The 9,100-nt window shown below is 51.3% G+C and overlaps 2 protein-coding genes across 2 annotated transcripts; one reads left to right on the top strand and one right to left on the bottom strand.

The window, feature by feature from the left end:
• Positions 1-535: 535 nt before the first annotated feature.
• On the bottom strand, positions 536-3,194 carry TIMM10B (translocase of inner mitochondrial membrane 10B). The gene is made up of 3 exons (XM_005907109.3): positions 3,070-3,194; positions 2,775-2,870; positions 536-2,587 (listed from the first exon to the last, which is right to left on the bottom strand). The coding sequence occupies exons 1-3, from the start codon at positions 3,121-3,123 to the stop codon at positions 2,375-2,377; spliced, it is 363 nt and encodes a 120-aa protein (XP_005907171.2). The 5' UTR covers positions 3,124-3,194; the 3' UTR covers positions 536-2,374.
• Positions 3,195-3,272: 78 nt separating this feature from the next.
• ARFIP2 (ARF interacting protein 2) lies at positions 3,273-8,435 on the top strand. The gene is made up of 8 exons (XM_005907110.3): positions 3,273-3,421; positions 4,223-4,363; positions 4,619-4,715; positions 5,720-5,838; positions 6,015-6,236; positions 6,774-6,931; positions 7,077-7,251; positions 7,698-8,435. Exons 2-8 carry the CDS (start codon positions 4,265-4,267, stop codon positions 7,851-7,853), a joined length of 1,026 nt encoding a protein of 341 aa, XP_005907172.1. The 5' UTR covers positions 3,273-3,421; positions 4,223-4,264; the 3' UTR covers positions 7,854-8,435.
• The last annotated feature ends 665 nt before the right edge of the window (positions 8,436-9,100 follow it).

Below are 9,100 nucleotides of genomic sequence, written 5' to 3'. Positions count from 1 at the left end.
AAAGGAATTAGACTTGACAAATGAGCGAGCACTTAAGTTCTAAAGCCACAATGGCAAGAATAACCCTGTCTCAAGTATGTTTGTGAAAAAATGATAAAGCTTTATCAATGTTTATCATTGTGTTGTGCTTGAAATGTCACATTGCTCTCATGCCAATGGCTAACACTTTTTATGCCAAGACCTGAGGGAGACTTCAGTGACAATAGAAGATGGATAGTAGGAATAAGTACTTTTCATAAGTACTGAACATATTTATACACAGAAGAGATTGAAAAGTTACGGAACTAATTGGTGGATCAGATTGAGAAACACTTATTTTTCCATGCCTAGGGAAAGGATGACTGCAGATGAGCAAACAAACTTCGGAAGTTCGAAGAACATAGACTTCATAATTCCTTGGGTCAGGGGTTCACTGCCTGGTTAGGGAACTAAGAACCCAGAGAAGGGCAAAAAAAGAACATAGGCGTTAAGAGTCAGATCTGTGTTGTTAACCCTTCTCCAGCAATTACTCAATTATGTGACATGGGAACACAGATAATTCACATCAGAAGTTTATTGCAAGGATATACATAAATGTTGATGTGGAATAATTTTCAACCATCACCACAGTATTCCCGGTCCCTGTTTCCGTCTTTGGGACTTGGGAAATTCACAAGTGGTTTCATCTGCATTTATACTTTCCAAGAGACTTTATTGGGCAAGCATGAGGCCACTTAATAGGAAAGTTCCTGGTCAACAACTTTTTGTTAAGAAAGGTTCTTAATAAACCTGTACAAGATTTGTTCCGATAAAGAGAGCTACTTTTCTCCACAAGTAACCATGTATAAGGTGGGCTTCTGGTACATACTGAATTCTTGCTTCCTCACCTGTTGAGTGAGGGTAATACCTACATCGGAGAAGGCAATGGCACCCCACTCCAGCACTCTTGCCTGGAAAATCCCATGGACGGAGGAGCCTGGTGGGCTGCAGTCCATGGGGTCACTAGGAGTCAGACACGACTGAGCGACTTCACTTTCACTTTTCACTTTCATGCATTGGAGAAGGAAATGGCAACCCACTCCAGTGTTCTTGCCTGGAGAATCCCAGGGACGGGGGAGCCTGATGGGCTGCCGTCTATGGGGTCGCACAGAGTCCGACACGACTGAAGCAACCTACATCAGAACCTATACAAAATGGGTACTCAAAAGATATTTTGAAAGGCAGCCTGGTGGAGTAAAGAAAACATGGACTTTAAAGTCAGATCTGTATTTTCAACATCCTGATATGAACAGGGGTGAAAATATCTGCTTTGTGGGTGGTTGTACTTAAAAAAAATGGTTACCGTGGGAGCCAGTGTCTAAGAACTACTTCCATTTTAAAAATAAAACATGGTCACTTGATATGGAGGAACAGAAGAAAAGTTAAAACAGCCAGAATGACACAAAAAGGATACAAGAATGGCAAGAAAACTCAGTGATGGAGTGATAGGCCATTCATATTGTTGAATACAGAAGAAAATTCCATGGAGGGCAACAATAAGGAAAGAACAGAGGGGCTGGAATTAGAAATCACAGAACAGGTACAGCGGGAATACGTAGGGGTATAGGAAGAGATGGAGTTAGGAGATTATAGGCAAGAAGTGAGACATAAGGTAACATTCAAGAAGTCCTGAAGATTTGACTTTCTTCCCTTTTCTTTTCATAACCATCACCACCTACTTTTCCCTTAGGTTTTTATCCCTCAAGTCTGAGTGTATTGCAGAATATGGTTCCACGAGTTTTCCCCTTTCTGCCTGCTCCTGAAGACAAGAACACAGATTTTCTTTATTTAAATTTTTAACTGCTCATCCTAAGAAGACAGAAAATATTAAGTGAGTAACATCTTCAAGTGGTTGATGTTCCACTGAATTCTTACAAGGTTTCATCTCTGTCTGACGCTACTGACTTCCCAGGAGGTAATGCCTAAAAGCCCTGTGGATTCTTAATCTGTTTTCCAAGATATCTCCAAGCGAGCCATTCAGTCAGACAGATTTAACGACAGCTAGATAGAGTTCCCATTTTCTTTCATCGGGGCAACCAACTTGTTGCTATTACCAATCTTAAAATTTTACCCTTAGACCTTGCTTTAACCAGATGCCTGGTTATAGGCTTTCCTTCTACATTCAGAAGGCAACTTCTATGCTTCCAGGGCTGAAGCACTAACTGACAGAATAATAAAGATGGTGCCAACAATGTGGGCAAAACTTCCTTGCCCAGAATATAAACCAAACAGAGGAAAAGTGGGTTTATTAGCTCCAGGAAGAGGAGCAACAGTACCCAGCTCTCGGACAACTCCTCACTTGCTATACACAGGCTGCACCCAGCCCTAGGTCCACTGGCTCCTTTAATTTGAGGGTTCATCCAGCGCCTCCTTTCCCGAGGTTTCCGGATGGCGAGCTGCCGGATGGTGAGGTTTCCAGTTGTTCAGCAGTAGCATGTGGCACAGCTGAGGCAGCCTCGTAGTCTGCCATGCGGCGCTGTACCAGGGCAGGCATGAGCTGCACGTAAGCGGCCATGAGGCGGTGATTAGAATGGATCAGCTTCCCGGCACAGCTGTGCAGACATGCCTCCTGGAAGGAAGACAGGATGGAAGCAGAAGTCAAAGGAGTCCTGTCAGGTCCTGCCGCAACTCCAGCCTAGGGGCGAGGGTCATAGAAAGGCCGGGGCCAGAGGTAGGGGAAGTGGCGGAAGAGAGAAGCAGTCTACTGTTAACTCTGAGGATCGAGGGTAATTCCCCTACTCAGTTCCCCACCTAACCTCCTCAGCATCCAGAGCTCGGTGGTGCAGGCTGGGCACGCAGCGCTGGAAGCAGAGTTCCGTCATCCGATTGTAGACCAAAAGGAAGTCCCGCAGCTGAGAGGAAGGGGGACAAGAAACTCAGCGAAGAGGGGCCACATCTTAATTCAAGGCCGCGCCGCCCGAGCTTTCCCAGGACCGCGCCCCACGGCCCGAAGTTCCCAGCCCTCAGATGCTTGGCTATTTGGGGTTCCCGCTATGCAGACAAGGATGCTACTTGAACGCACGGCCCTAAGACGACTTAGCTCCCACTCACGTTTCTCAGTTGCTGCTGCTGCTGCTGCTGCTGCTGCTGCTGCTGCTGCTCCATCACGCCAGCAGCGTGAGCTCTAGGTCATTTCCTTTTCAGGTTCTTGGTAACGCCCCGGAAGTGACATCTCGTAGCTCCCCAGGGACAGAAGGGTGGGCTCCAGGATCGCCCCGCCCCCAGATTTCAACGTCACTTCCGCCCTCATAATCGGCGACGTGGCCGGCTTCTTCTGCCCGGGTGGGGACGTCACTTCCGCCGAATCCCTGACCTGCTGCTAGGATCGCGACGGGAACTGGAGCCGGAGGTCCCCGCGCGGCCCGGGCCTGGCGCCCTGAGGGGAAGAGCGGCCCGGCCCGAGGTGAGAGGGACATGCATGGGCGAGGGGAAGGTGAATGCACGAACCTGACCAGAGGGCAAGATGCCTCTGAGCCCTGGGGACGGATGAGGACACACCTGATGCCCAGGTGTATGGGGGGGAGGGCGGAGACTCACACACCTGGGGAAACTAAAATGACTGTGGAAGGGATCACCTACCCATGTCCTGGGAAAAAAGAGGTTTTTCCCAGAGGTCGAGAACTTAGACCAACTGATTCAACTAAGGCCTTGGGGGGGCAGGGCCCGAGGAAGAGGAGGTGCATGGGATGGAGGAGGGGGAGACCACCTGCAGGAAAGGGGAAGAAACACGAAAGGAGAGCGAACAGCCAAACAGTGGTGAACATACCTGAATGGTAGTAGACACCTGAGCTCCGGGAAGGGGGTTAATCTCCTGATGGGGAGAAACACCTGCATGGGGATGAGCTTCTTGAGAACACAGACTTTCTCTTGTTCGCTGCTGTATCTCCATTGTCTGAGATAGTGTGTGACACATAGTAGGCACTCATTAAATGTCTGTGGAGTGATTGAATGCGTGAATAATCAGTGAAGTTCTGCTAGGGTGAGGGGTTCATGGGGACATGACCTCAGGTCACGCACACCTGAGGCCTGGGTATGTCTTTGTACAAATATGCACCTTGGAGGGGAGAAAGACACAGAGTTCAGAGAAGAGTGGTACCAAACCCCAGAACTCTGAAGCCCTGGGACAACCTCTGAAATGGTAGGGGAGACCTTCCTCTTTGGAGTACTGGCCAGTTTCCAGAGCTGTCTGTGTTGGGCTTTGCAGGGCGCTGGGGTGGAGACCTTGACTCCAGTCCCTTCGCTCGCCATGACGGACGGGATCCTAGGGAAGGCAGCCACAATGGAGATCCCCATCCACGGGAACGGTGAAGCTGGGCAGCTTCCTGAGGATGATGGGCTGGAGCAGGTGCTTCTGTTTGATTCTTCGTATTGTTTCAATTGAGGAATCCCAACTTATAAACCCTGAACTCTCACCTCTGTTCCAGTAGCCTTCCCCTAACTTACCTAACTCCCTTCAATTTTTTTACAAATCTTTGTTCTGATTCTGTGCAGACTTCCCTTGTGTGCTCTCTCTATGATGCTTCAATCCAAGCTTGTTTTCACCCCCAAAATGCTTCAGCTGCCCCTATGTTCCTGAAGCCCCCTCTTCTCTGGCCTATAGGACCTCCAGCAGGTGATGGTGTCAGGACCCAACCTCAATGAAACCAGCATTGTGTCTGGTGGCTATGGGGGCTCTGGTGATGGACTCATCCCCACAGGTATGAATGATCAGAACAGGACAAGCTGCTTGAGTGGAGATGGGGAGAGGGATGGTTCCAGGGAGCATCAAAAGTTCAAAGTGAAGTCGCTCAGTCATGTCCGACTCTTTGAGACCCCATGGATTGTAGCCTGCCAGGCTCCTCTGTCCATGGGATTTTCCAAGCTTGAATACTGGAGTGGGTTGCCATTTCCTTCTCCAGAGGATCTTCTTGACCCAGGGATTGAACCCAGGTCTCCTGCACTGCAGGCAGACTCTTTACCGTCTGAGCCACCAGGGAAGCCCTAGACTATGGAAACATAGACTGTGTCTAAGAAGGCTTGCATTTTGTTTGGAGATCCTTGAACCTTGATCCTTGAACTAGAACCTCTGCTAGTATGAGCCTTATGGAATCTCAGCCCCGAAGCCAGCTCCCAGAATTGTGCTTTTGCTCCCACTTGCAGTTTAGCCCCACTTGTACCTTTCCCTGCTGTCACTACCTAAGACAAGCAAAGAACTCTGTTTCACAGCTCTCCTTCCCCCTAACCTGCTCTAGAGCCTGAATCTGATTAGGAACTTCTCAGAGTTTTAATGTGACTGTTCACGTTTAGAAGAACAAACAGTTGTGAATCTCACACTGGGATTTGGGAATTGTCAACCGGGTGTTCTGTTTGCTGGACTCCCCATCCATGATCAGTCTCCCCATCCATGATCAGTCTCCCCATCCATGATCAGTCTCCCCATACTGGGCCTACTTCCTGCTGTTTCCTCTACCCCTGTACACATGCCACTCCCTCTTCCCCCCTTTTCCAACCCTCACTTTAAGAAGAGGCCAATGTGTATGGGATTTGGGTCTCAGGGCACAATGTATAAGTTTCTCCTAGTGAGTAAGAGAATCTAATTGTCTCTAGCTTCTGCTCTTTCAGGGAAGTCATTTTCATGTGCTGGGAGGGGAGTTGGGGGGGAACCACAGAGGTGTCTGATTGTATCTGAGAGAGACTGGAGTCAGAGAACTTGGTCCTTTAGGGTCTGGCCGCCATCCATCTCACAGTGCTACTCCTGCTGGTCCTGGAGATGAGGTGGCTCGGGGCATCGCTGGAGAGAAGTTCGACATCGTCAAGAAATGGGGCATCAATACATATAAGGTGGGATTCAGTCACCTCTCCCTTCCCCCAAACTGCCCTGGGTACCTTTTCCCCATCTTCCAGATCCTAATATCCCAGCTATGGCTGAGACTCGGAAGCCTGGGGATGCTGGGGTAGGTGCCTTTTGCGGGGACAAGGTACTAGGGTCTCTGACCTGCTCCCCCACTTCTCATTAGTGCACAAAACAGCTGTTATCAGAACGATTTGGCCGAGGCTCCCGGACTGTGGACCTGGAGCTGGAGCTGCAGATTGAGCTGCTGCGTGAGACGAAGCGCAAGTATGAGAGTGTCCTGCAGCTGGGCCGGGCACTGACAGCCCACCTCTACAGCCTGCTGCAGACCCAGCATGCACTGGGGGACGCCTTTGCTGACCTCAGCCAGAAGTCCCCAGAGCTCCAGGTGCCTCGGCCAGGCCAAAGAGGGTGGGGGGACTGGGCCGGGGCCCTCCCAGGCAGTCACCCCTCAGCCTCCCTCCCTCCCTCCCTCCTGCAGCCCAGAGGGAGAACCCCTCCAGGGTGGGCCCAGCCCCGCCCCCAGCAGCACTCACCTGTGGAGGCAGCCTAAGGGTTTGTACAGAGGTCCAGAAGTGGGAGGCGGTGGGGGAGGCGGCACACTAGGTGCCTCACAAGTAACCCTTCTCTGCATTGACGAGAATGCCTTCTGTGCTCAGCCTAATCAGAGCCCCTCCCTTGCCTGCTGCACTAGCTTTCCCTATTCCAGTCCTGTGAACAGACCCCCCACTCCCACAGTCCTGCCCCAGGCAGCCCCAGGGTGGCCCCACTAACTTTCTGGCTAAGAGAGCCTTGCTGGAGGCAGTCCTGACTTGTTCCAGTGTCATTGGCTGTTTCCTCCTGGCAGAGGAGGGGGAGGAAGGGCCCTTTAGCTCCAGTCAGGTGGTGACTGTTACTCAGGCCTGTCCCTTCCTTCTGCCCTCAGGAGGAATTTGGCTACAATGCAGAGACGCAGAAGCTGCTGTGCAAGAACGGAGAGACATTGCTAGGGGCTGTGAACTTCTTTGTCTCTAGCATCAACACATTGGTAACCAAGACCATGGAAGACACTCTCATGACTGTCAAACAGTATGAGGCTGCCAGGTGTGGGCACTGGCAGGGCCTAGGGTTTTGGGAGTTGGCTGGCATGGGTGAAAGTTTGAGCTTTAGGGGCAAAAGAATTGAGAAAAGTAGGAGAGTGTGTGGAGGGCAAAGGGGTGGAGACCAGCCCATATCACCCCCTCCCCAGGCTGGAATATGATGCCTACCGGACAGACTTAGAGGAGCTGAGCCTAGGCCCCCGGGATGCAGGGACGCGTGGTCGACTCGAGAGTGCCCAGGCCACTTTCCAGGCCCATCGGGACAAATATGAGAAGCTGCGGGGAGATGTGGCCATCAAGCTCAAGTTCCTGGAAGAAAACAAGGTGCTAACCCCACCCCTTTGACCCAGCCCACCTTTCCATCTGTACCACCGACCTTCCCCTCAAACTCCCCATCACTGAATGGGGAAATGCATCTTGGCTAAGGAGTAGGAACATTCCCCAGCCCACTCAATCCCTGGACCTTTCCCTATCACCCTCCCTCTGATCCCTGGCGCTTTTCTATTAGAGGATTTGGCTGCTGATCCCAAGAACGCCACTGGGAAAAAACCACCCCTTGAGCTTAGGTGCCAGAACCCCTGGCCCAGCCAGTCAAGTTAGGTTTCTCCTATTACAAGGCTTTTATCCCTTGATTTTCTTGGTGGAGTTCAGCCCCCACTCCAAAAGCACCATCAGAGCAGAGTCCATGTGCCCCTGATTTGGGTTCAGGATCATAGCCCCTCAGAAAGGGTGTCTGAGTCCAGTCTCAGCTGACCCTGCTGGACCCCCAGATCAAGGTGATGCACAAGCAGCTGCTGCTCTTCCACAATGCCGTGTCTGCCTACTTTGCTGGGAACCAGAAACAACTGGAGCAGACCCTGCAGCAGTTCAACATCAAGCTGCGGCCTCCAGGAGCTGAGAAGCCCTCCTGGCTAGAGGAGCAGTGAGCCACTCCAGCCCAACCTGGCTATCAAGAAGGACATCGGGAGGGGTAGTCCCAGGGTGGGGGAGATTTGGACATGGGACATCCCTTGCCACCTGCACTCTGGCTTGGGTTCCCTATCCCTGGCTGGGGCCTGACAGGGGGCCTGCAGGCCCAGCAGCTGCAGCCCTGTCCTTTATCTTCCTGGCCACTGGGCTTCATTCCCAGATCTTTTCCTTTCACTCCACAGCCAAAGGCTATGACAAAACCACTCCCTGGCCAATGGCATCACTCCTCAGGCCTATCCCCAGTTTCTGGGGTGTGCCCCCTGACCAATGGCAGAGCCTCAAAAGGCCCTGTCAGCCAATGGCAGCTCTTCTTGGGCTCCCCTGGGCCAATGATGTTGCCTCCAGTACCCTTTGTCCCTCCTCAATGCGTGCCCATTGCAGAGAAGGGGACTGGGACCAAAAGGGTGGGGATATGGGGAGCCCCATTTTTGGCCGTGCATCTGAATGGGTCTCCCCTCACCTGCCCACCCAGTTTAATTGTGCTTAGAGCCCTGGAAGATTGGGACCTAGCACTAGGAATAAACCTTTCATAAAAGCAGGCCCAGTGAGGTCAATTTGTGGGGGATTCTAGGAGGGTGGTCTGGGTGGAGAAATGCTCAGTTTAATCATACATCAAAATCCTGCCATTTTAGGAGAGCTGGGGCCAGATAGCTGAAGTCACAGGTTTCTTGAGAGCCTAGTCCCCTCCCCCAGCCCCAGTAGGAGCCAAAGCTTTATTTGCCCTTTAGGCTTGTGCCAGGATAGCAACGTATCTTAAAACACAGGGCCCAGAGCGGGTTGGGCCTACCAACCTCCATCATCTGTTCATTCATACAGCAAATATTTACTGTACTGAATGCTTTTATTTGCTGCTGCTAGACCCTGGGGAGACATCAGAGAATAAAACACGGTCCCTGCCCACAGTGCTTACGGCCTAGTGGGGGATAGAGGCAAGTAACTAGGCAACTACAATACAGTGATAAATACTAGGATACAGAAGCACAGAGGATGGATGCTGGATGGAGCCTAGATGGATAGAGGTGGGGATGTCAACTTGAAAGCTGAGAACTGAGGGTAACTAAATGGTGACCAGGTAAAGAGTAAGGGGAAGAGCATCTTAGGCAAAGATGCCAGTGTATGTGAAGGCCCTGAGTAGGAACTGGGAGAAATTAGCTTGGCAGAAATGAAGGGGGAATGGCTAGAGGATGACTACAGAGGCAAGGTA

This window comes from Bos mutus, chromosome 15 (genome assembly GCF_027580195.1).
Source record: "Bos mutus isolate GX-2022 chromosome 15, NWIPB_WYAK_1.1, whole genome shotgun sequence".
Taxonomy (NCBI): Eukaryota; Metazoa; Chordata; class Mammalia; order Artiodactyla; family Bovidae; genus Bos; species Bos mutus.
Note: the sequence above shows the minus strand (reverse complement) of the source record. Positions and strands in the feature narration are given on the sequence as shown.

Coding starts and splice junctions, on each gene's coding strand:
- TIMM10B (XM_005907109.3), bottom strand. CDS start 3,123: ATGGAGCAGCAGCAGCAGCAGCAGCAGCAGCAGCAGCAGCAGCAACTG. Junction 2,871..3,069: donor AGCAGCAGCAACTGAGAAAC/GTGAGTGGGAGC, acceptor CCTTCCTCTCAG/CTGCGGGACTTCCTTTTGGT. Junction 2,588..2,774: donor GAGCTCTGGATGCTGAGGAG/GTTAGGTGGGGA, acceptor TCTTCCTTCCAG/GAGGCATGTCTGCACAGCTG.
- ARFIP2 (XM_005907110.3), top strand. CDS start 4,265: ATGACGGACGGGATCCTAGGGAAGGCAGCCACAATGGAGATCCCCATC. Junction 4,364..4,618: donor AGGATGATGGGCTGGAGCAG/GTGCTTCTGTTT, acceptor TCTGGCCTATAG/GACCTCCAGCAGGTGATGGT. Junction 4,716..5,719: donor TGATGGACTCATCCCCACAG/GTATGAATGATC, acceptor TTGGTCCTTTAG/GGTCTGGCCGCCATCCATCT.